General features: G+C 41.2%; 2 protein-coding genes across 5 annotated transcripts in view; one reads left to right on the forward strand and one right to left on the reverse strand.

The window, feature by feature from the left end:
• Window positions 1-537: 537 nt before the first annotated feature.
• On the reverse strand, window positions 538-7,492 carry neurl2 (neuralized E3 ubiquitin protein ligase 2). Its single transcript, XM_022255228.2, has 3 exons — window positions 7,337-7,492; window positions 4,431-5,268; window positions 538-2,900 (listed from the first exon to the last, which is right to left on the reverse strand). The coding sequence occupies exons 2-3, from the start codon at window positions 5,200-5,202 to the stop codon at window positions 2,785-2,787; spliced, it is 888 nt and encodes a 295-aa protein (XP_022110920.1). The 5' UTR covers window positions 5,203-5,268; window positions 7,337-7,492; the 3' UTR covers window positions 538-2,784.
• Window positions 7,493-7,584: 92 nt separating this feature from the next.
• The window catches only part of seh1l (SEH1 like nucleoporin), a 28,731-nt gene continuing 8,461 nt past the window's right edge, over window positions 7,585-27,854 (forward strand). For 3 of the 4 annotated variants that reach the window (XM_087137701.1, XM_087137702.1, XM_022255229.2), the window contains exons 1-12: window positions 7,585-7,871; window positions 9,051-9,101; window positions 10,075-10,180; window positions 10,668-10,708; window positions 11,304-11,384; window positions 11,667-11,744; window positions 16,618-16,670; window positions 18,019-18,111; window positions 19,319-19,465; window positions 21,782-21,857; window positions 23,735-23,813; window positions 24,676-24,871. In XM_087137701.1, the coding sequence (XP_086993827.1) occupies window positions 7,755-7,871; window positions 9,051-9,101; window positions 10,075-10,180; window positions 10,668-10,708; window positions 11,304-11,384; window positions 11,667-11,744; window positions 16,618-16,670; window positions 18,019-18,111; window positions 19,319-19,465; window positions 21,782-21,857; window positions 23,735-23,813; window positions 24,676-24,871 (1,118 nt within the window). In that variant the 5' untranslated portion in view covers window positions 7,585-7,754. Of the gene's footprint in view, window positions 7,872-9,050; window positions 9,102-10,074; window positions 10,181-10,667; window positions 10,709-11,303; window positions 11,385-11,666; window positions 11,745-16,617; window positions 16,671-18,018; window positions 18,112-19,318; window positions 19,466-21,781; window positions 21,858-23,734; window positions 23,814-24,675; window positions 27,048-27,854 lie in introns of those variants that run through there. The other variant, XM_087137703.1, reaches the window with a different exon arrangement.

Raw genomic sequence — 27,854 nt, forward strand, 5'->3', positions numbered from 1 at the left:
AATCCCAAATATAGAAACCAGTACTTACAAGTACTTTTAGATGCAGCCAGAGTTTCATGAAACAAAGTCACGTACATCTACTCCCAGCCCAACAAAAAACAAAACTTGCATTCAAAAGCTCAATACAGTGCCGTACTACATGCACTTGTAAATGTATCCGCAATGTGGTAAAGTAGGCTCAAAATCTGTGGCTAATTTGTATGCGTAAGACATGTACTTTCCTCTACGAGCAAAAGCAACAGGTCGTAAAAAAAACTACCCGTATACACTACCAATGGCTGGGTGAAGAACATGACAATGCGAGGTTAACCTGAATGTCGAGAAACATTCACAGTAAAACGCTTTTTCAAATTGTCATCGTGTGCCCTTGCCATGATGCCACACATTCAAAATAGCAACTTTCTCTGAAGCTGGGTTACGTTTTCAGTTACACAGAAAGAAAAAAAGGAAAGTAATGTAGGAAGTTAAAAATACTGAAACTGATGAAAATGTCAACACTGCACGATAGGACAAATGTCACCTCAGAATACAGAGGAATGACAGCCATGTACTGCCCATCAGTAAACAATGGGCACGGATTTATTTGCACTGTGTACACAATGATTAGTTTCTGTTAATTTCAAATAAAGAACAATCCGCTGAACACAATGCCTCATAATAGGTGTGTGACTCATACAGCAGTTAGTGTACAATCTCTGAAATTGTTGGGCACTTTCACACACAAGTATTAATGTATGTTTCCTGAATGCACACATACGTGTACACAGTTAAGTATATTGTTTTAAAGTGAAATGACATTTGAAATGAAGCGGTGCAGTACACTGAACGGGGATACATATTCCTATTAAAAAATAAATAAATGAAAAAAACAAAACCACTGAAAGAAGTCAAGTTCATGTTTCAATTTCAGTTCGGTCAGATGGTAAAATTGCTGGACTATCGTCACAAGTGCACTGTGTGCTTACCAATTAATCATGTACAATGATACAAATAAATTCCCCAGATGTAAATACGAGTACTATAGTGCACTCAATGGCAGATCTCCCCTCTCAAGAAGTTTGTTTTTTTTATGAAAAGGGATTATCGTTAGAATTTTTCATTTCTTTTTCTCCCCTAATGCATAATAAGCCCCCAAATTTAGCCTCATCCAATTAAAATGACCACAAAAGTTACTTAATTTTTGTAAAACCTCAAAATCCCCCCCACCCCCAGAAAAAATTGGATTCTAAATCCACCTTTGACTGCATACACACAGCCATCGACCTTCAGTTCCAGAACAGTCTGGTATATATCTTTGTATCCACTGTTAACCACTGTGTTCAGTGTGCTGATGCTGGCATTAGCAGGTGCTTAGCTTCAAATCATGTGAAAGTTTATCGAGTTTCAGTCTACAAATTCAGAGCCAAATCTTATCGCACATATGAACAGAAAAATATGTTGTCCCATGTACATTGTGTACATTCAACCAAGACCAAGTTTTCACACTTTTGTACAGTAAAGAAATGTGTGGACGGCAATACTTTCTAACAATTTCAGCTCACTGGGGTCAGTCGTACATTTTCAAAGAAAATATTTCAAATGAACATGAGACCAGTCAGAATCGGATGTAAGGTTTGATAAATGGACAGAAAGTTGTTTAGTTCTGTGTTCGATCTCCTGCCGCAGTAGAATAGACAAAGCCATAACATACATGCTTACAACAAAGTAAATATGGCGTGAAAAATCAACAGACGCACATCAATGTTGTTTCAAGGAGTAACTGCTAATGAACAGTGCATAAAATTAGTATGATTCCCAAACTGAAATGTTTGGTTTTGTATAGTGACTGTAAGAAACCAAACCTACATCTGGATGCAGTAGAAGTTTGAGTTATGATCCACTGCGATTCTTTTCAGAGTATAAATATGCACACACAGCAAATAAAAGCCATTGCTGTGCGAAGTTCAACAATTCTAGCTCAGAACGTCTTGAATTTCTTCAAATTTTTAGCAGTACACAGCAATATGGATAAACTTAGTCCATTTCTCCACTGTTTTTCTAATCTCAACTTTAACTTGCAACAAGTACATAAGCATTAAAAAAAATCAGCCTAGCTTCTTTTTTTTTCATTTTTACTGTTAAAAACCACCAGGTGTTGCCATGTTTTTCCTGAAGACAATTTAAGCACAGGACTTCAAATAAGGAACCCTTCAACCAACGGCTCATCTCAAAGCAAACACTTGTTTGTTTTCACAAAGGGGTTAAATATCAGAAGAGGTGACATCCCAGAGTACGGCACAGCTGTGGAAACTCTCATGTAAATTCTACATAAGGTTGAGACTGCTATCCGTCTCAAGCAGAAGCACCCCCTCATTGGTTGAAAGAGTCGCGTTGGTCGGGAGTGCTCAATATGTCGATAGTTATGCAACCGTGATGTGTGCCTTTCCTAGTCATTCCTGAACCAGCAAAGTTCAATTTGGACCAAAGGAGCCGCCATTGCTGAGAAACTAGCGCCCTCTCTTGGTCCAGCTCGAGGCCCATAGCTAGAGATCAGCTCAACCTTTTTTTTGGCTATGCTATACATATGAAGGTTGCCCACATCTAGTGGGTGCTGGGTTGAATGTTACCAACACTTGGCAATATTTCCTGCATGTGAAATGGACTGAACAGCACTTGTGAGAAAGAAAAGGCACCCCAGTTCAAGGGGATTTACACATTCTCCAAATTGTACAGCCTCCACACCATACATGTCCATGGTACGTTGGGCCTCTTTATCTCACTCATCACAGAATGACTATGCCCTCGTCAGAGTTTGTACTGGAGGTATCTCTTGAGTTTGTTGGGCAGGGGCAACTCCTGAAGGTGGGCTTCAGACGTCATGGCCCGGATGGAAACACGACAACACTCCTGTAGGCTTGGAACTGGCAAGAAGTCAAACAAGAGTTTGTGTAAGCACACAGGCATAAACTCCCTGAATATATGTGTTACTGAGTGCCCGTATAGGTCAATGCACAGTTTCTTGGCTGATCTCAAGACAGGCCTAAAGGTATTGTGGCTATCTGTGACCACTTACTATTCACTCCGAGTGGGAACAAAAGAGGACATAGATCTATAGTAAAGATTGCGGTAACACCATGTATTTATCTCTTCTTTGAGTATGTATGGCTTGGCTTGTATCCGTTACGTTACTCTACACCATATAAGCTCCACTCCCAGTTAGAATCCTGCAGTCTCCTGAAGATTGACAGAGTACACTGTTCGAAACGTCGAGTTATTCCCCAGTTCTTCTCAGAACCACACATACTCAAAGAAGAGATAAATACATGGTGTTACCGCAATCTTTACTATAGATCTAGTTTCTTTCACCATGAAAACCTTTAAGTCTTAAAAGAGGACATGTTTTTAAATGAAATTGACAGTCCTTTGGCAAGTTTATGTGCATTAGGTGTGGGGCATGCTGAGTACGTTCAACAAATTTATTCTGGAATGTATGGTCTTCGCATGCACGCTGAACGCATTGGAAAACTCATTCCCAGTCTGTCTTTCTTTTGCCGTAGCCTTGGCTCTGTCCCAATGTGTCCTGAATTGGCAAAAGCCAAGCAGTGCCTACAAATATGTGAATCAGACACAGCCTCAATCTCAGGCCGTGTCCGAAACAGGCTTCCAGAGCTCCGGCTGGATCTGATGTCTACGCATCTCCGCACATTTCCAATGGAGGGAAGACCTAGACCTAGCTCTAGACAAGAGATTCGGATGCAGCCTAACTCTAATACAAGTTACAGATCTGGCCTTCTACAATCTCGCCGTGCCCTGCAAAAAAAGACAATACTACAGTCGCCTCCTTCCTGAAACAAACTCTTACCCATAGCAACCAAATCACTAAGCCATTAGCAACAAGTGGGTGCTTTGTGTGTACTTTTCTAATGCTCTACAAATTTGGGCACAATTCTGAAAAGTGCACATGTAGTTGAATTTCAAATCAATTCTGCCGTCTCCACTGGCTTGGGTTTTAACTATTTGAAGGTGTGATGCATCCATGGTTCAATAATGCCCCGGACAAGAAAATCTACATTATGAGAATTCGGCAGTGAATAAATATATGAAAATGACTAACTCCTCCAGCAATAATGAGGAGGCAAAAGTTGAATAGTTGGGGGGGGCGGGAAGACAAAATTTCTGTTACGCTTCATAAATACTGACGTGTACGTGTATGTTGGGTGTAACCGGTCAATCTGCATTGTCTGTCAATCACACTGCACTATCGGTCAATCCTGTAGGAAATCTTCAACTTGATCAAAACAATCTTTTAGAACCATGAATAAGTTCAAGAGAAAGAGATGGGAACTGATACAGGATTGAAAAATCATGCTGAATAAGGATTGCCAAATCAAGATCAAATGTCCGAGCAATTGACCGATCACACAAATTGACTGATCTGAATTTTTCTTTACCATAGATAAGCTGTACAATCTTGACTTGTTTAGTTGTCCCATAGACATCTACAATGCCATAGAATGGACTGTCCAATTTTGCATCCTCCATTAGTGATGCTCCTTGGTCCTCTCCGTTGATAATGAAATGCATGTACACTCTGTCCCCGTGTATTTGGTAGGTGACAGCTATTCTGCTCCCGACTGACGTCGCAAAGTACTGCTGCTGGCCTGAGATCCAGCTGGCCTCTTGATCAAGGGCTATGAAGTCCTGTACCAAAAAGTGCTTGGGGATCTCTGAGCATCCGATCTTCAGGAAGTCGACGCCGTCCTTGATGAACTCGTTCCTGGCCCGGGCCTCCATCTCCGGAAGGTTGAGCTGTTCATCCGGCACCCTGTTGTGGTGCTTGGTGATGGCGAAGATCCAGGACTTGCCCATATTGGTCAGGTCAGGCATGGAGTACTGGGGGATGGTCAGCGGCACAGGCGCTGAACTAGCCCGCGCCACCTGGCCCTGAGGATGCGAATCCAGGGCCAGGCGGTTGGAGGGTCGGTCCCTGGGCCAGCTGGCTTTGAGAGAGGCTGGGTGGTGCTGGGTCAGGCCACAACGGAGATGGCCACTCCAGCCTGGCTCATGTTCTTCCACTTCCACCAGGAAGAGCTCCCCGGGCCGTAGGGGCCGGTCACTGAAGGTAATGGCATTAGCAAAGCTTGCAGAACGCCGGGCCACCTGGTTGTCATGCCTGAGTTCAATGTTGACCCCGTGGTTCTCATGGAAACGTATGAGTGGCATGGGAACTGCTCATCCTTGGTCAACACTGTGAGGATGTCATAGGATCTGACCCAGTTATGTCTTTTGCTGGAACAAACGACACAGTGATTTTGAAAAAACTTTAAAGACCTAAAATCAATGCATGCACTTCAGCAGCAAGTGTATAAATAGAGTTGTGCCCCTATGCAAAAGGAATTTTCTGAAGCTAAAAATCAATCACTGTTTTAGGAACTCTGTGAGTATTTATGTACTTCAGGCCACAGCAACTGTAAATATTGTTCAGTCACTGTTAATTTGTGCCTTTTAAAGACATACACTGTATATAATCAAATGAAACTTGAACAATGGAGACATTAAACGTGGTTGAGCGTGTAAGGGCACCTCAGACAGATATCAAAGAACCCACATCCACCCACATCTGCAGAGTTGAGATAATACAATGTAGTTACATTTTCGGTTTTATCACGTTGACTTTCAATAATGTCCATGACAGTAAAGTCTGAAAGTCACCAGGTTACTTTGTGGTCACGGACATTACTCTTCCATAGCCTACCCCTAGAACTCTTCCCCTCCCCCCCCCAACTCTGGGGGTCCTCATGCATCCACGGTGGACGATGAATCCCAGAGATCTTGGGGGTTCATGGGAGCACAGCGGAAGATGAACCTCAGACATGCTATTAGGCCATGAGAAAGTTAATCCTGGATTTCCATCCACCGCCGGCATACTGCCATGACTACCAAAACAGCCGGCCCAAAATTTCATTATTTTTAAAATAATCATTCCAAAATTAATTCCAAGTTATTATTTCAGAAAAATCATTGTTTTTCCCATCAGGAATGGTTACAAAAATAGCTGCCAAGTAAATTGGGAGGTAGTGCGCCTGCATACAAATGGTGTGATGACTAAGAGCTAGTCTACTTTCAAGGTTGGTTCCCTTTGCATGGACGTGTACTCGCTATCGATGTGCAGTATGTGTACCAACTAATGAATCATGAAAAAAAGCCTCAGGGCTTTTCAAATTGTCATTATTCATTATTATTAATTTTATTATTAATATTCATTCTTATGCCATGGCCTTAGTATTTTCCAAAATTTCAAATTAAAGGAATGGGCATAATCACGATTATGAAAGATACACAGGTACAACTATAGAATACAGGGCCACTCATCCGTTCCACCTCATAGCCGGCTACGAGGTCAAAGGTCAGGCGTATACGTATACCATGCACCAGTTCAGTACAGTCAGGTGTACAGATATACCACGCACCAGTTCAGTGCAATACATATACGCACACCACGCACCAGTTCAGTGCAATACATGTAATGAAAGACTATAGAGGGTGCTTTTTCTTTGCCACTACAAGAGGCCACTAGATGAGGGTGCTTTTTTTTATTTACTATAGCCAATAATAAACTCAGGCCAAAAGGATTCGTGGCTTGGGAGGATTTATTTTAGAAGGGACCCAAACTTCTCTGATCAGATTTTCACCGGTATTCACAAAGTTCTCTGACAATCTTTTGAAATTACAACAAAAACCAATGGTGTTCACTGCCTTTAAAGCTTCTTGACATTCCCACCATTTTCAGTGTTTCAACTATCCATGTATTAGTTTTATAGTAAAACTATAATGTATACAATATACATCTAGTTTATCAGTTCACAAAAAATGTTTAGTAAAGGATTTTCATTCAGCGTTGCCTCACTTTCGGGCTGCCGCCTTTGCAACATCGTAGCCGGCTACAGGGTACTTGGTTTGGACTATAAAATGTTCCCCACAAGCCCATTCATTCAGCCTTTGTTCACAGTCACGTTCTCTCTCTCGAAATCGTGGCCGCCAACTGGGTGCTCAGTTTGGACAATTTTTTGACCATCTCCATTCTTTATGTGTTGCTTCGTTCTCAACAATAACTCTTCCAACAATTTGTAGCCAGTGAAGAGGGTAAATTCACGCATGGTCGTATTCGCGCGTGGCCCTGCATTCTTATTCTACACTCTGATCATGGAGGTAGAATTCTACCTCCATGCTCTGATCATGCTCCGATGTACATTACAAACATGACAAAGAGAGTACGAAACACAGGACTGTCATGACAGTATGCCTAGTCATGCTAGTATTGATGTTAGCAGTTATTAAACTCTAAAACATAGCCTACCAGTTCTGAATAGATCAATAGATGCTGGCAGTGTCGGTGTCGTCATCACTGTCGGTCACTGTCACTCTCAAATTTGGAGGCATAGGCCTATATGGGGGGCTGACGTGAAAGACGTGCAATGGGCCTACAGGACTAAAGCGCCCTCAAGTGCACTACGATAGCATGGAACCAGTCTACAATTTTGAGGACGTGATTCCTGACGACTACTCATGCTGTTACACATATCACGGGTCATTTGAGTTTCATGGTTTTGGAGCTACGGCTATGGCTGTTTTCAGCACGTGAACCATTATGTACCAAGGCGGAGACGCAGATCTTTCTAGCTAGCTCTAAACACAAAATCTGGACTCGATTGGTCAGCGCAGTTTTTTGCCGCAGACGTCAGATTATCTAAACTTCAGTCCTCCTTTCAAAGACCATGGCGTTGTTTGTCGCCAAAAGTATCGCTGCGAAGCACAAAGACCTCATCCATGATGTTGCTTTTGACTTCTATGGCCGCCGGATCGCCACTTGTTCCACTGACCAGAGTGTGCAGGTACATGTAGGGCGTCATGGTTGCACTACACCAAATACGCACCCATAGAAAACATTGCAAAATCGGACCGAAATAGCGCCGCCTGTTGACTCCCGTGAAGAGGTTGGCCCCTGTATTTTCACAGGAATTTCAAGATTATGGCCAGAAAATCACTTTTCGTTTCAATTTCATGGGGGTTAGCCATGAAATTTTTTTTTTTCGCCTTTGAACGAAGATACGCCCAAAAAAACAATAAAACTAAGCGCTTATTTCTGAATGTAACCCCCCCGGCTCTATCCAAAATAGGTCTGCAATTTCGGGCTTTTTGTGAAAGAAATGCCCTGAACCAGTCAGTCCTAAATTCGAGATTTATAGAAATATTTCTATCATGCCTCCTGATTGTGGCCTGAGGTATTTCCTGGGCACTTTTGTCCGACTCCTTGAATCAAATTTACTTGTGGCAACAATTTGAAATGAACGCAAGGTTGTTAATCGGAAGGTCGTCAAAAATTGATTTTACTCTGAGTCATTTTCTGTTTTTTTTACTGATCGGAACTCGCCATCAAGCGGATGGTTTGGGGGTTACATGTACGTACCTACACCTACGAGGGCACAGTGCAAGTGATGATGTACAGTCGCTTCCCTAATTCTGGATTTCAAAAATAACTCCATGGTCAGATTCCAGTGACAAAATCGTATAATTCTGGTGAAATATGGGCTGTAGTCCACCTTCTGTATTGGAATAAAACACAACAGTACTTTCAAAATCTAAACTTTTAATTCAGACTTACAGGGTCATCAAAAGTGACAACATTTTTCTAGTTCTGAATCGGTTTAACCAGTTCTGAATAGTGACAATTTTGTTTTCTTGTAAAAAAAAAGTCAAATATCCATTTTTAGCCAGGGCCATTGTAGAAAGCTGATTTTCTAATTAAGAATTTCTTGATTTCAAGAAAATTAGTTCATAAATAACAATGTCAGTGGAATAAAAAGTGAAACTTACATAAATTTTGACCCAAGTTTTTCAGCTGTACTGCGAGAAACCAGCGACTATCCCCCACGCTGTACAGTTGACGAACCCATTACGTCACATACGTGTACATTTCTGTTACGCCCATGTAGTTGAGGTCGCAACGTACATGCGTGCATTTACATGTGTATGTGAATGTTATTTGTAATTGTTTCATGTGTGGCGTTCAGGTTTGGGACCTAGGAGAAGATGGCGAATGGCACTGCACATCAGCCTGGAAGGTACGTACATCCTGGCTGAAATTCACCATTAAAATCTACAACTTACAAGACTACACAGCCAGTTAACCAAACGTTTATTAGACCAGTTTTTTTTTCGTAGTTTTTTCTTTTACAAAAGCACAAAAATAATCCCACACACATTTTGTTATCCATTTGAAAATACTCAGCTTATTGACCTAAGAGACGAAGTCTGGGAAATTTCACAATGCCGTGTAATGGTTTCCCATTTTGGGGTGGGAAGGTTGGGGACTTTAAAAATGGATTACTGGAGAAACTATTGTTCCCTGTCATTTGCTTCATTCTTGTGGCATTGTATCAGTCCTCTGAATTCAGAACTGTACAGAAAACAGGACGAGGCAGTAATTGGTTTTGCTGTTAATACTGTTGTGCATTGAATAAAACTTCAGATAGAACACTGTTTTGATTTGCCATGGTTAGGGTTTAGTCCACCCATGTCAGTCCAACATGATTCTGTGTGATATTCACTGAACCTTGGAGTTGGATAAAGCCTGAATGTAATTTCAATAAAGGCAAGGAGATCACTTCATATTTGTTGAATCACTTGAAATGATTTAAACACCGTAATTGGGCTCCCGCATCAAGTCTTAATAAACTAACCGCAACGTAGTGCTAATTTGAATCAAAAAGATTTTGGCATATTGTCTGAGGAAAGTTTGCTCATGTTCACTGCTGCATCAATGGGAGTGTATTTTTTGTGTGTGTCCTCATAGCAAACATCTTGCAAAGTAATGTTGAAAACATGTTAAAAGGTACATGGATCATATGTCAAGCTTGTCGTCAAATAAGAGTGAAAAGGGTTTTGATCTTTTTTAACTACTTGATATGCAGAAAAATATGAGACATTGCTTTGTTTTCAGAATTTTTAACTTTGTAAACAACATAAAGTGTGGTCAGTATGGGCTGGAATGTTGTGACACTTTTGAAGTAATAAGCTTAATTTCTTGGAACACAGCATCACAGTGGCTCAGTGTGGAGGGTTACCTGGGCCCATCCAGAGTTTGGTCAGGTGCTGGCTTCCTGTTCGTTTGACCGCACAGCTGTGGTCTGGGAGGAGATTGGTAAGATCTCTAGAGAGATGTTCTCTGGTTCGAAAAGCAGAGAGAAAGTCCCTGGCGAAGCATTTCAACTTTTTGAATATGATTGGTGTCTCCAAGCTCTCTGTCATCCACGATGTTTTACCTAATTTTAATGGATTTCAGATTTTTCTCCTTACCATTCAAGTTATTTGCTCCATGTTCCATATTCTGTACTGTAGTCACACTTTGGGGGATCTACTGGGAAATTTTTTCCTTTTTTTCCCCTTTGGGGTCAAGTAACACGCATGTTCTTTGCCAGGGAGCAGTGAGTTTGTCACCAAGAAGTGGCATTTTTATTGGCACGTATACAGAATGTCACATTTTGAAATGTGCCTATGCTGCCCATAAACACTTTTCCTGAATACTCCACTATATACTTAACAATGTCAAGTCACACAGATATCTGAAAGTCATGTTAGAAGTATGTATTTTTTGAATGCTGCGAGGAGTTTCTTTTTTATTCCCACAGTTGGTGAGTCCAATCCAAATGAGAAGGGCCAGAGCCATTGGGTAAGCAGAAAGTTTTTTTGTGGATACAGACTGGGCAAAACTGTCAATCAGTTAATTCATTTATTTAATCCTTTCCTGTCTTTTTTGGGGGTGGCATCATTGGGGGAATTGTAGGGAGGGATTTTTTTGATGAGATTTGAAGCTTTTCATCCTGTTCATGGTGGAGAAAGCAAGTAAACTAGATGGGCTTATGTAAACACGATGGATATATCTCTTTTTGAGCATGTGGGATTCTGAAAAGAACCGGCGCTACTCAATGTTTCAGACAGCATTGGACAAAGCATACTGTCCGAAAAGTTGCGTACCATTGGTTCTTTTCAGAATTCCACATGCTCAAAAAGAGATATATCCATGGTGCTACCATAAACCCATCTAGGGACTTTTAGTTTTTGTGAATTTTTTTTTCTCCTATCAAACATTTGGAGACACCTACCACGGTATAATTCACAGCCTTTCATCAAGTAAAAAGTTGATTTCGTTTAGTCCTCCTCAGAAATGTGTCGGATGTAGTTTCTGTACTGTAAAGTGTGTACGTTTTGAGGACCGCAGGCAAACGAGACTTTGATATGAGTTTTGTCCTGAAAAAAATGTGCAGATTAAGCGAGCAGCACTGGTGGACAGCAGAACCTCGGTCACAGATGTGAAGTTTTCGCCTCGACACCTTGGCCTCCAGCTTGTAAGAATCACACTGTAAAGTTTAATAGCTTTCATTTGTTTAGCCACAGAAGCATGACGTTTCTTCTTTTTTGGGGGGGGGCGGCAAACTTAATCTCATTCTCCTGAGGACAAAGATGATACTGGAAAGAACCTTCAGCAGTGCTATGTCGGCAAATGGTCAGCCTGACAAAGAAGAAGTGTTATTGCTTTGTACAAATTGATCAAAATTAAATTTAAATTTACGCTCTTAGGCTTTTTCCCCTGCCAGAAATGGATCTTATTTACTTTCAATCTTCCACAGGCAACTTGTTCAGCTGACGGTGTGGTGCGTTTTTATGAGGCTAGTGATGTGACAAACCTAGCGACATGGAGTGCACAGGTAGTAAATGCTTCTCCACATTCTCCTTTACTTTCTTCCGGCTGTGACTGTATTTAATGCGTCAAGTCTTCATGGGGATGAAAAATTGATCCCTCCCCCACCTAGCTCACGTTCATTAACCCTAAACCTCCTCAATCGTCCAACAGGTGAAGGATTGAGGAGGGTTAGGGTTAAGGTCATGTGACATACATATGACCCACGTATGACGTTCCTTTTAACCGATGGGAGCAGGCCACTCACTGAACCCCTTCTTTATCATCTGAAATTTGAGAAAAGGTCGATCATCTGAAAATCAAAACAGATTGAAATCTCTGTCTAGCACAAGGAAAAGACAGAGTTCAGTGGGATTTGGGGCTTTTGGCTATCCAAACATCATGGCAGATTGCCGATGGCATTAGCTTTGTTGAGACATGTTGTTAAAGATGTTGAGGTTTATTTCTTGTGCGAGGTGTTTTGCCTTGAAAGTTAATGGACACTTACATGGCTGTTGGACTTTTATAGCTGGAAAACATGACTAGACTAATCTCAAGACATGTTCAGGAAACTGAAAAAGACAAACAACTTTTTTTCTGTCTAAATATCTCAGTTTTTATGTCCATTCAGCAGCACCGCTGACTTTAACTCTGAATCCGGCAAGGTCGTTTTGTTTTTTTGTAGCCGATGTCCAAATTGTCATTCAATGTATTGCCCTTTCCCTTTGAATGGGCCTCCTGTGAGTCTAGCTCTGCGGAAACGTTACATTAGAAACATTTTCTCTTCTAAAAGGCCTTATGCAATATAGTGGGGAACCAGGGGCAATCTTGTGTCTTCCAGCCACAGTGTGCTCCAGAATGTTCTTTTTCTCAACAGGGAACTGAGGACACCCATACTGACCTCGAAATTATACTCCACAAACTTATTTTTGTCTTAAGATGTCAGATTTAGATGTCCACCCTAGGATTCTTACCTAAAAGTAATCTTTACTGAAGCTGGCAAATCCTGCAGTGGGCAGTGTCTGTTGGACTCGGTTGGTCTCAGCACCGAACACAGACTGTCTGCAAAAGCTGCTTGGGTTTCTCTAAATTTCAGAGCAAAACAGCTGCGTGCATACCTTTGTGACTGCTGGATTATTTTTGAATGCAGCAATGTCCTAGCAAAGGTTTAGAGAAATGAATTTTGTGAAGGTTTAGTTTGGTTGTCCAAAATGGAGTGCTCAAGTTATACAATGCCTCTCCACTGTCTCCCTTTCACCTTCTCTCCAGCTGTGATCGTAGTTAGTGTGTCAAGCCTTCATTTTATTTTTGGCATGAGGTGTTTTACCTGGAAAGTTTATAGACACTTAAATGGCTGTGAGGGTTTTAGAGCTAGAAAAACGTGACTGGACTACTCTCAAGATTCATTCAAACAACAGAAACAGACAAACAACTTTTTTCTGTCTGAAGACTTCAGTTTAAAAATGTCCATTCTGCAGTACCACTGTCCAAAGGTCCAAAAAGTTGTCCATTGTATTGTCCTTTGCCTCTTAATGGGTCTCCTGTGAGTCTAGCTCAGCAGATGCATTAAGTCAGAAACATTTTCTCTGCTAAAAGGTCTTATGCAACAAAGTGGGGACCCAGGAGCAATCTTGTGTCTGCCAGGCACAATTTGCTCCAAAGTGTTCTTAGTCTTCAGGGAACTAAGGACACCCGTGCTAACCTAGAAATCATCCTTTACATTGCTGTCTATGACTCAGCACTTTTTTCTGTTCACATTCAGCCTGAAGTGTTTGTGGCTGCAGCGTTAACAGACACTTTAGTGGGCATGGAAGGTTTAGACCTTAATAAATGTTACCAGAATTATCTCTAGATAGGAAACAACAACTGGCGAACAACTTCCAACTGTCCAGAATCGCCTTCAGGCCTCAGACTACTAATTGTAGGTCTAAATTCCAAAACCCTGTGTGGTTCTTGGAACCAATTAACCATAAGGCGCTGCAGGTGACTTCCCCAAACATGATCCTCTGTTCTTGTAAAAACATAGTAAGTGATATTGTTCATTTTCCAAATTGTTGGTGCAACATTTGCCACCTCAAAAGATTGTATAAGTTCCACCACAAATTGGTGTCTTGTTTATGGACTTCAGCATTTGTGTAACTTTCATTAAATGTGTCATGACTTGTTGCACAACTTCCATAATAAAAGGTAGCATGAGTGGAGTTGCATCATACAAACTTGCATGATTTTTTTGGAAGGGGGTGGTCTTACTGCTGGTAGTCTCAGAGAAAATTTGTTCTTTTAATGTCGCTGTGATGCAAAGAAAGATTATCACTGAAATTTGATGTGAATTTCCATGTTCAGAGTTGTTGATTTTTAAAGCGTCAGCCAGTTTTGTATCTATGTTTATAAGGTAACATTGCTGTCTATAACTCGACACATCAGGGGAGCTTTGTCAGGAGTTTTCCTGATGTGAAGATTTTTTTCATCAGGAATTTTCCAAATTTCAGGGTTTTTCAAGCAATCTCTTTTAAATCTGGAAAACCCTTTGTTTACCATTTATGTGGTTTGACATATAAAAGTTGATATTGAGCAGAAGAAATAGGTACATTAAGAGGTGCTGATACACGTTGGCAAACACAAATGTAGACCATAGACTCTATGCTGCTGTGGGGCTCTCAAAACCTGTGGTGATTATTTTGTGGAGATTTCATTTTCCTGCAATCTCACCCCAGGCACATTTCTCTGTGGAGTTGAGTGAAATTTTTTTCTGCAAAGAGTACATTTTATATTTTACAGAAACATGCAAGACATTAAACTAAATCTTTGGGCTTGGCAGAAAAAAAATGCACAATGTTGATACCAGGAAAAAATAGCTTCTTGTTCCACCATCAGCTTTTGCTGTTCAAATACTAGCAATTATCTTTGTACTTTCTTTTTATCCTTTTTTATCTTTTTTTTTTACAAAAGTTGTTTTGGAAGAATAGGTCATTTACACAATATTAGGCTCTGTTGGCATGTCAACTGAAACGTGACCAGAACTAACCCCAAGATACACAAACCAGTTAAAAGTCGAACGTCCAAAAACACCCCCCCCAAAGACTCATATTCGGACTCTGTGACTTGCCACTCAAAAATAAGTAGTCAAAGTATTCAAGTATGTTTTCCAAGGAACAGCTTTCTTTTATGAGAAGGCTTTACGCAATGGGTACATCGGGGGAGTCTGTGCGTCTTTCAAGAACCAAGTCAATCTAAATTGCTTTAGTTCGCTGGAGAGCAGAGGATACCTAGAGGTATTAACTGTTTTTCCTTAACCCATGGGAGCCCACAAAAAACGTTGTGGCACTGTAAAAGAGGACAGTCTCCAAGGAATGTTGGGATGGTTCTACATGCTAGAGCTCTGGATGTACTCAAAGGTCTTTGTCCTTCATTGGCTAACCAACAGAAGTACCTTTCTTGATCTTCTTATGTCCGAGTCCTCATCAAGAAGTGTTCAACCAGACTGAGCAGAATGACAAAATATTTCTATCTGGTTTAAACTAAAGAAGGAAAAGGTACTTTTGGATCCTTTTTGACACGACATGAGGTTATTAGAAGGCTGCAATTGAAGTTGCTCTTCCTTCACAGCAGGTTTTTTTTGGGGGGGGTTGGGATAATAGACTGTAGAAAGTATCTTGACAACATCGTAAAAATAGTATCGTACGGAAATGGTGGTGGGGGGGCATCGTCCAGTTTTGATGTCATAATTAGTCTTGACATTAGTAAAATGCATATTGAGTGCTGGGTTTTACCTGCCTATTCACCCATCATGCAGCCCACCTCGCGTATGTTGAATTTTACCATCTCACACGTAAAATTTACAGAGATGGAAGAAAAAAGCAAAATAATTTAGATATTTGAAATAGATCAGTTTTAAATCATTGAGAATGGTAAAGAGGGACATAGAACACAAGATCAATTAATTTTAGAGGGAAGTTTAGAGAAAATGTATTCTCATACTATATAAACTTTATTTTAGGCCTTTTTGAAAACACTCGCTTTTGTTTGTTTTTAAGGCATTAGAATTTTGGCAAAATGTGTTTGACCACCTCAAACATGTCAGAACCCCAGGGGAAACCCTGGTTGATTAGAAATCCCATGCACCCGAAAGCATTCACATGTCTCTGCCAGAGGTTGGCACTTGCTGACAGAAATATTTTTGGCCCAAAACTTAAAACTTCATAAGTTTTGATATACAATCAGTGACACAAACAATGATTTTCAAGAGTCATCCAAACAATTTTGTACAATATTGCCTACTGCCAGCTCATATTTTTCAACTCTTTGAAAATGTCAGTGGAGCGATACTTGCAGGCTGTGCAAAGCGGCCGAGTTCAAATTCAAAAACTTTAGTCTGTCTCAGACTTTTCGAATTCCGTGTGTGTATATGAAACAATGGAGGAGTAACGTGCTTAAACTTCAGTCAGACAAGTTAAGGCACCCTTTATGTTTTTTAACTGATTCACTGTGCCTGTGTTGCAGCATCAAGAGCTCACCCTTGGTGTTACATGTAACATTGACACTAAATTAGTTTTGCTAAATGTTTATTTCTGTTCATCCAACAGTGTATTTAGTGTCAATTACAGGATGAGGTGACAATCCAAAAGATAATGAAGAAATGTCAGTTTTATTAGAGGTGGGAGAAACCCCCGGATGAGTTTTCCACGGAAAACCCACAGAATCAGGCAGGAACTGAAAACCTTATGCACATACCGACCTAGGTGGGATTGGAATATGGATCGCAGAGGTAGAATGCGAAGAGAGAGCCACTACAACTTGACGCCGCTTAATAACAAGTTTTTCTAATCATAGCAACCCCACTTATAAAATGCATCACTGTCTGTTCCCTAGTTTCTCACTTGACTTTTCTTTTTCTCCCACAGGAAGAGATACAGACTAAGCTGAACTGTAGCTGCCTGTCGTGGAACCCATCAAGGTAATCTTGGTCTCTGATGGTAAACGGGTAGCCACAAAGGACCTGTCTCTCTTCCCCATTGGATGGCTTACAGAAAAGTCTTGTCGCAAGAATTTATTGCTACTGTGCATGCTGCACTCCCTGGCACTGCTTGCAGTTGATCTGATTTTTAAACCAAGGCCCATTTAGAAAAAAGAGATTTCCTTTTTTTGTTGACCAGAATTTTTTTTTTCTGTTTCCTCCATCCATTCCCGTGTGGGTGTAATAAACTTGTGATACAGTAGAGTCATAATTTAAAGTATGAATCGTGGACAAAATAAATTGACACCTGTCAGAGGGTTTTGTCCATAACTTTCTGGTAAAATGCAAGCCACAACCCTGAGGGGTTATCCTTTTTTTGGGAGGGGGAGAGAGTTGTAGAGATGATGTTCACTTTATTAGCCCCGAGCTGGACCAAGCAACACAGGCTCCTTTGGTGGGCATTGCCTTTCACTGGTTCACAGATGACTTTGAAATACACTTATTACTGTTGCGTCGCTACCAACAAAATGAATCCTCCCCACCAACATGTTTCTTTTCAACCAGTGAGGGGGTGCTTCTGCTCAAGGTGGGTAGTGAATTATAGTTACAGTACAGGTACTTGTCTTGGAAGTTTGAAGCACATTCATCCTGTGTCGACCAATCATGTTCATTTTACAGCCCATAGTGACTTGGTGCCTTTGAAAAAAGACATTTAAGGACTTTTTTTTCTTCAAATTATTTCTTGTATACTATGCCTGCACCTGTGACTAGAAAGGAAAAGAAGAAAGATGATATGTTGTTCGGCAGGTCTACTTCCCTCATACACATAGGTTCATACGTAAGAGGCTTGTTTGTCATCTAATCCTGAGATTGAATAGAAATGACAAAAGGGTTTATTTGAAAACAAGAAAGGATATTTCCTCCTGGACAGTTCAGTGATATGGATATATGAACAAAATATGTTTTACTGTAAAAGCAAAGGGGGTTGGCTTCTTTGCAGACCTGTGACTGGTGCCCTTTTCCATACAAGCAAGCTAGTACGGGAGTTTCAGAATAGTGCTCCTCCAAGAGTTTGCAACGCGTTGGCCAATCACAATTGCTGAAATCTGTCGACCCAGCGCGCATTTGAAAAGGGTCGACAAATTTCGTGTGTTGTGATTGGCCAACAAATAACAAACTCTTGGAGGTGCACTATTGTGAATCCCCTGGTTTAGCTTTGGCACACAACCAACATCCACCTTGATCAGATTTTTCAAGCTCTGTGTTCAAATTAACCCCCTCCCTGTTGGCAGAGTTAACTGATTATGTATGTTGCTGTGTGATCATAACCTCCCACTTGATTTCCTAGGGTGCATCCTCCGATGATTGCCGTAGGAAGTGATGATTCCAGTCCCTCCAGTGGCGGCAAGGTCCAGATATATGAATACAAGGAGAACGAGAGGTGAGGAATTGTGGGAAAGCTGTAAAAGTGAATGATGATGATGCTCAGCCTTTACGCATGTTTGAGATTGGGGGCCTGATGAATGGACAGAGTTATAATTTTATTTTATATTTTATTTTATTGTTTCATAATTTAGATATCGGAATTAGGTACCAGTTCTCCCCCGCCAAAAAAAAAATTTTTAAGTAAAAATTTACAAAACCATAAAGTGAAGCTTTTTTATCACATGATTTTTCTGCACACTACCATGCACTCCACTGTCAAACTTAATTATTTTCCCATTCTGCAGAGCAGAGCATGTATAATTGTATCAATAATAACAATTGCCCCTGACGTTTTCCTATAAATGTTCCTATAAAGCTCCCACAAAGTTCCTATAAATGCTTGTTTTCAGCATACCTGCTTGTCCGAATGCCCATATCTAATTGTTAGGGAGCCCGATTCCTTCTGTGCCTCCTTGTGTTGGAGTACAGTCATCAAACTAAAAAGGAGCACGACCACAACAAAGTTTTATTCATATATATGTTAGCTGATGCGAAAGTGAAGCGACTTTGATGTCATGAAACATTTGTTGTGAAATTTGCCAGAGTTAAATTGCGTTCAACTTTTGTGAATCCACAGTACAGATATTTGATCTGTGTGGCAAGTGTGAACCATCTTTAGTCTTTCAGTTTGTCCTGTGACATACCTATTTGAAATGAATCTCTGTGTTTCTGTGGTGTTTATTTATCACTTATCATTCCATTGACCTTTAAGTGGTATGTGTGGAGATACTGTGATTTTTTGTTCTGCTTGATTCGCGATCTGACTTTTCCTTGAGCAAAGTGATAGCTCTATGTAGACCTCAGTAATTAAATCATACAGTGTTGTTGGGACTACTGCACTTTTTAAAGTTCACATTAACTTGCCTCTTTGGAAACCGTAATTAAAGAGTAGAAATATGGGAGGAGGTGGTTCAGGGAAAACATATGCAGCAGTGTTTAAATTTAGAATCTTATCAAGGATTTGTTGGCATGTGAACCATGGAGGAATTTCCGTATTATGTCTTTCAGGGTTATTTTGGTCGGCATTTATAAATTTAGTGTTGGAGGTATTTCAAGGGGATAGATTGAGGAATCTGATAAGCCAGCAGTAAATAAAGTACCTTGGCTCTAATCACAGACCAGAATTTTGTATCTTTGTGATCGATTGACTCCTTTTTATGTAGGAAGAAGAAATGGCACAAAACAGATACGCTCATGAGCATCACCGAGGCTGTGCACGACTTGGCCTTTGCCCCCAACCTGGGTCGCTCCTACCATGTCATCGCCGTGGCAACTAAAGATGTCCGCATTTTGACCCTGAAACCTCTGAGGTATGGATGCCTTTGTGTTTGCATGTAAAGACGGTGATTTCATCTACATTGAAATGTGTTATGTGAAATGTTGTTATATTAAATTAAGAGAACAATTTTTTTAATTCCTACGAAAAGTTACAGAGAGACCAGTATAGCATTGGTGCTGTTTGGCTTCCCCCCTTTTTTTTACCTTGAACTATTCTAGTTTCATGTACTTGACACACACTGCTCACCTCGAGATTGCATAATGTACATCCACGTAACTGGAATATCCTTCACAGATTGCAAAATGCATGAATATTACCCATGGTATCCTTAGTACCAAATTGTACTTTTGGTTTGAAATTTGAAGACTCCTTCCACTAATACCTCAGACAGTTGACCCCTTTGTGTTGGTTGAGGGCCCACCATGTGGGTGGTGTTCAGCAGATGATAAAGTGACGAACTGGTTTTTATATGCTTTCCTGCAAAATTTTGACCCATAGTTTGTTGCAACCAGTTAGTTGTTATTCCAAAGTCACAATTTCACTCTGCTGTGTCTTGTGATACATCAAGCAGTGCGCGCCACACATGCTACTTTCCTTGAATGCATTTATAGGGGGATTGTTTGGTACTTACCACGAATCACATGTCATAGATGTGGCTAGAGGGGCATTCACTAAACAGTAAGGTAAAATTGATGAACGAAATCATTGGTCAGATGTTGATCTATTATTTGATTTGACTTTCTGACAGGAAAAAAAGTTTTATGCATGGGAATACAAGTGCTAGGACCTAATCCCCGTAATGGACTTCAGCTTGCTCTGTTATCCTCCCCAAGTCCACATTATATTTAGACATGCTAGTGTGAAACCACTCATTCACACTTAATATTGTTCATGCTCTGTTTTTCTACACATTTCTGAATAACGAGAGGAAGGGAGTGACCCATTCTTCTCACAATGGAAGTCAGGACAATTTTCAAAAGGGTCCTTTTTGTTAAACAGGTTGCTCCCACATTTTTTCCAAGCGACATTTGGAAGTCAGCAACAACATGCTGGCTGTTAACTGGATTTCAGTGGTTAACAGGGGACAGTGAGAAATGCGGTTGCGTTTGGCGTAAGGTAGTGGGCAGAGATGGTAAGCCTGTGGTATCGGCGTGGGCACATATCATGGGCAGAGATGGTAAGCCTGTGGTATCGGAATGGGCACATATCATGGGCAGAGATGGTAAGGGACGGCGACCATTTAGACCCGGTTTGAAAAGGGCCCCCCGGTAGCCCATCCGGTATAATGCCTGCCCGGTATTCAGCCTACTCCAGGCCGGTATGAGGCCTGTCTGCACATTGGCATTTCAAAGTCCCTGATGAAAGGCTTCCCCCAACATGCTTGCACAGATGAATAGGGGTCTAAGCGGATTAGTGTAAACATTGTATAGAGCTGAAGGATTAAAAACCACAAGCAGGTTCCTTCTGGGATAGATTACATGTACCAGTACTTGCAAATAATAGACCCCAGGATGAAGTACTTCGAGACCAACAACCAGTCCAGCATCCCAGGCCGGTAGCCAGGCCGGTGTGAAAGGGGTTTTTGCAACCGGGCGAGCTTACCGGGGGGCCCTTTTCAAACCGGGTCTAATTGGTCGCCGGCCCTAAGCCTGTGGTATCGGCATGGGCACATATTATGGGCAGAGATGGTAAGCCTGTGGTATTGGCGTGGGCACATGTCATAACATCCTTTCACGTCCGGCTGCTATTTGTTTCATCATCCTTGTTGTACTGGATGATGAAGCGCTGTATTTGGAAACCTTAACGATTCTTCAAAGATATCGTACCGAGATGGCAGATGGCAGGTAAAGTGCTCAGGGTGTAGAGATGAATCATGACCACACCAAAGCAGAATGCCCATGTAAACTTAACTGCAGCAGCTTAACTTTCAGCGATATCAGCAGTCCACCGGCCCAGGGTGGTATGAATAACAGAGGCCTTAGCATGGAAGGGTCTACCCAATATATCATAGGCCAGTACATACCATCTGTTCACTCAGTATAGCGCCATACAAATAAAACAGTTTTAGGGAATTTGGGCCTAGAGGGGCTCGCCCGGCCCAGCCAGGAATGAGGAATTTAAACCTGACTGTAGCAATCTAATACCCATTTCTCATCACTGCATTTGGTTATTGCCCATCTATGTAAATGGGCCCTGTTATAACTTATTTTGCACCCTAAGAGTGGCAGTGTTGGTAATGTTCATGTTCTCTGTGTGCACTTAGATTTTTTCCCCCCGTTCTATCCATCTTAGTGACTGAGTAGAACCTCCATGGATTGTTAGTTTCTTTCATTCTCTCTGTCTCTAGACGCGATGGCACCACAATGGGATCCATTGGACTGGACATCAAACAGCCAGCTCAACTAGATCATAACAACCAACAGGTACCGTAAATTTTGCAGCACATCATGTAGTACATCCAAATCAGGATCTTCATCCCTGCAGTCTTTAGCTCCCACAATGATTATGACCACAATATTACCGTCACTGCCATCATTGTAGTCGTCATGATCATTGTCAATGTGATCAGTGCCATCTGTGTCCTATTTATCATTATCCTGCACATCAATAAAGTAGGTCATCTGCTTCATTGTGAACACTGTTACTGCCGTCATCTTCACCATCGTCACCTATGTGTTAAGCGTTTTCATGTTTATGGCCAAAAAGTGTCGTCATCACTGTTTCTTGTCTTGCTTGTCATAATGAGATCATCATTGCTGGCATTCACCTTTTATTTCCAATGGCATCACTAGTCATTGCCTAGTTTCTGGCCTCAAGAAGGCCATCACCCATAATGTCACCACCACTCCTTTAATAATCACTGTTTTTTCAAGTTACGGGGCCTTTCAATATGCGTGTCGACACTTGCGCCAAGAGTTGCGTATCCATCAAAATGGCTCCTGAGGCGATTTTAACTGCCTAATGCAACACACACCTGCGTTATGTGAATAGAGTAGATTTTTGTGTCCGTGCAAGTGAAACACATGAATGCATCATGTAAGCATTACACCCAGAAGACATACATGTGGATAGGTACCTTGCGTCATCACCATCATTCTCAGTCTGGTTAAGTCTACTCTTGTACTTCCATCATAACTTTTAGGGCTATGCCAAGTATTCTGATACTCAGATGTTCAATCAATTACTGAATGTCAGAGGTGAAACATTCGTTAAAGAAGTAGGTGAAACTTCAAACATTTTGTTGCAAAGTTGCACTGGCCAAGGCACGTTTGGCGTACTTAGTCGGGCCCTCCGGCCTCCCTGAACTCTCTTTCTCCACCTCGCCCTACCGCTCCCTCCAGGTCTCTCCCGTAGCCATTGCGGATGCTCGAGCCCGGTCCGATTTGCCCGTCATTTTGCCAGCTCATGTTCCCAAGCGTGGGCAGCATGGGCCCTGCTATACAGTGCCTGTGTCGATCGGGGGGATTTTTTGCCCGCGCATGCTAAATACATTCTCTCTTTGGCCGAGCATCCTACCTCCCTATAAATAGGCAAACCAGGGAGTGGGGGTTAAGGTCCAAAATGCTCTCATTGAAAAGCGTTATAAATGGGCCCAATGGACTCCTTGGGTTTGTACGCATAGCCGAGCTGCCTGAAATCAGACAAAGGAGCTGGGCCTTGTAACAAAAGAGCACACTTGGAATACAAAAGACCCGCTGCTGGGAATTACCATTATTTAATAATAGCATTAGCAGAGGTAATCCATCTGTTTTGAAACAGTATACCACTGTTTGCGGCATGCAGCACCGGTGGATTATCAGTGTGGACAAAAGTGCTCCAGCATTCTAGCAATGAGCGATACAGTACTACTGCAGGCTAATCCGGCCACATTTGAAAAGATGCCACTGACATTCACCAACACACTGAGCCAATTTTGGGAACAAAAGAAATTATGCAACACCGCACAATCTGGACTTTCTTTACTGGGCGGCAGGCCTGGCTGCAATGGAGGTTGCCTGTCAGGTTAGAGTAGCCACCAGACAGGCATTCATGTGAGTGTAAACTTCCAGTAAATGAAGTTATGAATTCTTGAAGATTTGTGAAAACAGAAAATCTTGAAAATCACTCGGGAACTCGTCCCGCATATTTAAATTCCAACCGGCAGGAAGTTTTTAGGACAGCTGCTGTTTATTCCTCTAGAATACTTCTGTAAATTTTTCACTTTTACTTCCTGTGGCATGTGATGTCACTGGAGCTGAAGGTTTAATTACCAGTGAGTACCACTGGTTAGACTGATGTTTGATCCTTTAACCCTTCGTAGGTATGGCGAGTGAGTTGGAACGTAACGGGCACCATCCTTGCCTCGTCAAGTGACGATGGCCACGTCAGACTTTGGAAAGGTAAGTGTCAAAATAGTTATGTGTGTTTGTAAAGTGTAAATTATCCAGCAGATAATTTCCATTTTAGAAGGCATTCATAAATTGTGCAGGGGGGGGAGATGTTAACAAGTGTGTATATGCATAAGCCATACCTGCCAAGGATTCTAATTTAATTAAAGTGTTTGCAGCTATGGGGGTAATACCAGAAATAAGGGGTCCATTTTTATGTGTCCCTGTCACATTTGACATATGATTTTGTAAGTTCAGCTCACGTTGAATTAATTAGAATATTTTTTTAATTTCCAAGAGTGATGAATTAATGCAAATTACCTGCCAAACAAATAGTAATAGTTTGAAATCTATTCCAGTGATATTTCCATGTCAGATAACAAAGGTCAGATGTAACAGGGACACAAAATGTCACACTTTTGGATCCCTAATTTCTAGAATTACCCATGACCATTTTTTAAGTTTTCAGACCATAAATAATCAAAACATTCCAATTTCTGTGCAAAGAAAAAAATGAAAATTTAAAGGCCCTGCCAAAGAGAGTGCTATTGCAGAAAAAAAGGAGGACTGTTTACCAAAAAAGAGGGCACTATTTGCTATGTCAAAGTGGCAGTTGTTAAACATGCGTATGTGTCAAATTGAATGCAGTCACGTTTGCATAAGTAAGCATAGCGAAATAATTGAATGCACTGTCTTTGATCACATAAAAACTTGACTTTGAAATGACTTATGCCGCTCCTCTTATCCCAATGATATCCTTGTCACCAGATGTCTTAAAAGAAAGTGTTTTTAATAATCAAACTTTGCATGTTTTGAATAGCCTCCAGCTGATTTTCAGGCATCCAAAACTCATGATTCTCTGTTTGTATTTAAGCAAACTACCTGGACAACTGGAAGTGTTTCCAGGAATTGAAGGGGGACGGAACTGCCGTTCCGATGTCAATGCCCAATTTCAATCGAGAGCAGCAACAGCAGCAGCAGCAGCAACAACAGCAGCAGCAGCAGGCAGCAAGCAGTACCAGGCAGAACCCTGCCAACCAGGAAACCATGTTTGACAGTCGAATTGGAAGGTACACTCTCCGGAATTTGTAAATAAAAAAAACACCTCCTGAAAGCAAAAGAAAAATGGTGCTGGTTGGCTGAAATACATCTGTGCTCCCACCACCCACTGCTGACGCTTTCAGCCTCGGACACCCTCATCATTTTATCATCAGGCAGTGCAGTAGTTCATTGATCTCAGGAGATGCAGGAAAAGGCCGTCATTTCATTTTACCCCTCTTGGAAGCCCTTAAGATATTGTGACACTGGAGCATTTTTTTCCAAGAGTTGGTCCACACGCCAACATTGCCAAAAGTGGGCTTGTCTGTATGTGTCTCTCTGGCTTTCCACTTCTTGCCACATGTAGACTCCATGCTGCCATTGATGTGAGGTCTAGCCACGACAGTGAAGTGGGTATCATCTCATACGGAATGTGCATGACAGGTTTTCACTTGAATGCACACAAAATGAGTAGTGCCATCCAGTTTTGACAAAATGCATCTAGATATGGGTTCATGACAGAAATGGCTCCATAAAGTACCCTTAGTCCAATGGTTGTACAGTTCATTTTTACTGCTGACACCATGCGTGTATTGCCGAGTCATGAAATCATGAAAACACATTGTGTTCAGAGCAACCTTTTGTTTTCATGACATTCAATTGCTTGCCTGTGCTTCTTGCTTCACTACTGATCTCTGTCTACTGACAGTATAGCACCAGTGCCCATTGCAGTGCACAAACAAATGGGACCTCCTCGAGTCATTTTCTCTGGACCACCAAAGATGGCTACTGTTTGTTTGGTAGAGCATAGTAAACTGTACTCGAATGCAGTTATCCCAAGAAGTACCACATGCAAGTTGAATAATTCAATCCTCAGATTTCAATATGATTTACAATCAATATGATTTACAGTAAGTCGTTATACAATCAGACAAGACCCAAGATATGAAGCCTCTCAATCAGTCTTCAACACACCTGTGTGTAAATGTTGCGCCTCCAGCCCTCGCTGTCTATCCGCTGTCCAGTCAGCATATAGAAATCAGTGCCTCCAACTCTTTCCCCTTTGTCTTTCACTGGGTATCACACCAGGCACTGCATTCTTGTCCAAGATTGATTTGCCTGGATGTGGTCTATCCAACAATGAAGGAATATCCACAGATGATGAGTAATTGCATGTAACATTTGGGAAAAGACTCTGAAAGTACCGATTGGCAGTGAACTTTATGATGAAGCAGATGCCCTGAGGAGGTTTTCCTCTCAGTTGAGTCCCCAGCCTTTCACGCCCGGGAGAAAAGTAGGAAAACATTATTCTTGACTATGCCAGATTGAACAAAAGAACTGAAGATCTAAATCCCAGAGATCAAAGCTTTATATAGATCAGTATCCTTTAATGTTGACTGACCACGATACATTTTACTCTCAGTTGAAATTTCATCATCCAACTCAAACATTGATGTGAGAGTGTATTATATGGAGGTTTTGTGTGGTAGCCATCTTGGAGGGCAGTTGTTCTGTCCCACAGGGAAATTCCTTTGTGCATACCCCTGTGGAACAAAAGCACCGGCCTGCAAGATAGCAGCCATGCAAACACCCTTTTCGTGGGAACTTGGCAAAGTAAACATGGCAGTGTCGGTTTCTCATATTGCTGAAATAGCCATCTTGTGCGATGTGCATTCAGAAATAGCGGCAACATGAGTCAATTCAGCTTTGACGTTTGACTGCTCATCAAGCTCAGGTCTTAAAACATTTTGCATAAATGAATCATGTCCCTTTGAAATAAGGTGAAAACTATCACGAAGGGTACACAGGGAAATGCTTTGCTTTTTTTTTTTCAATTTGATGTACAAAAACACCTTTCGCTAGTTTAGATTTTGCCATCTAACTGTAATTAAAAAAGAATTTCAGACATGACTTTATGATAAAAGTTATGCAAGTAGTTTAGAATGACTGGAAGGGGCCTTTGTGAAGAAAGTTTTGTTCATCTTCAACCTGACCTCAAAAATGCCTTGATTTTTTACCTCTCTTGCAACTATGAGCAATTGTGAATTAAAGTTTGGATTTTTTGACAGTTCAATGTACTGTCAAAAAATGTACTTCATTGACACGTACATTTTTTTTATTGTATGCAAAAAGGCAGATTGACGGTACTTGTTCAAATGATGTACTGATACATAAGACTGGTTGGAAAAATAAAGATTAACCATTTCATGACAATTGTGGGGTCTTATTTTGTGGTCGTGCACAGCCTGGTTACCAAGGACAACCTTCAGTCCCTTGTAAAAACAGCGTTGTTGTGTGGTCCTCAGCAAATGTACACTTAAAGACTTCAACCTGTGTGCAGTGTGCTTAGTTCATGGCAAACTTGTGCAGCAATCCATGTCATAAGTTTACGCACAAAAAAGTTCGCGCTTTTCATCTGATTGTGTAAGTCTATCCAGAGTTTAGGAATATGTTTTCCGCTGTTGTTGCTCTCCCTCTGGTCTTTGAAGCCATTATCGAGTTAGTCATTAAAGCTTATAAAAGATGGAGACATTGGAGAATCCCGTTGGGTACCCATTTCAACTTGAAAGTACAACTGGTACTGGAAGGACCACTCAGTGATGCAAGCTGTTTGGCCAATGAGAATAGAAGTCACAAGTTACCACAACCAATCACATCTGCTCTCTTCTCGTGTTTCTTAATACGTGTGTGAGTGATTCAATCCGTACCAGTAACATGAAGCTTTAGAGAGACACTCACATTTCATTGTTTTATTTGTTAGCTTCAAATTAATTAATATATAATCTTAAAGATGAACACAGAAATTGATTGTAGCAGGATTTGAACCTCCCACCTCCGGAATACTGTTCCAGTGCTCTACCAACCGAGCTATTGTTTCATTTTCGGGATACACTTACAAAGATATTTTACTCACACAAGATATATTTAAACATTATAAACAAGACATAATAGCAATATTTAACCAACTTCAGCTGGATTGGGCAAAGGAAATATAATTTCTGTTGAGGGGCTCTC

The sequence above is a fragment of the Acanthaster planci genome, linkage group LG06 (assembly GCF_054643075.1).
Source record: "Acanthaster planci isolate LZ-2023a linkage group LG06, COTS_SCS, whole genome shotgun sequence".
Classification (NCBI taxonomy): domain Eukaryota; kingdom Metazoa; phylum Echinodermata; class Asteroidea; order Valvatida; family Acanthasteridae; genus Acanthaster; species Acanthaster planci.

Bases quoted from the DNA above. Each gene is read 5' to 3' on its own strand.
- neurl2 (XM_022255228.2), bottom strand. From the start codon at position 5,202: ATGCCACTCATACGTTTCCATGAGAACCACGGGGTCAACATTGAACTC. The intron at 2,901-4,430 runs GTAAAGAAAAAT...ACTTCTTGCCAG, and splicing joins GATTGTACAGCTTATCTATG to TTCCAAGCCTACAGGAGTGT.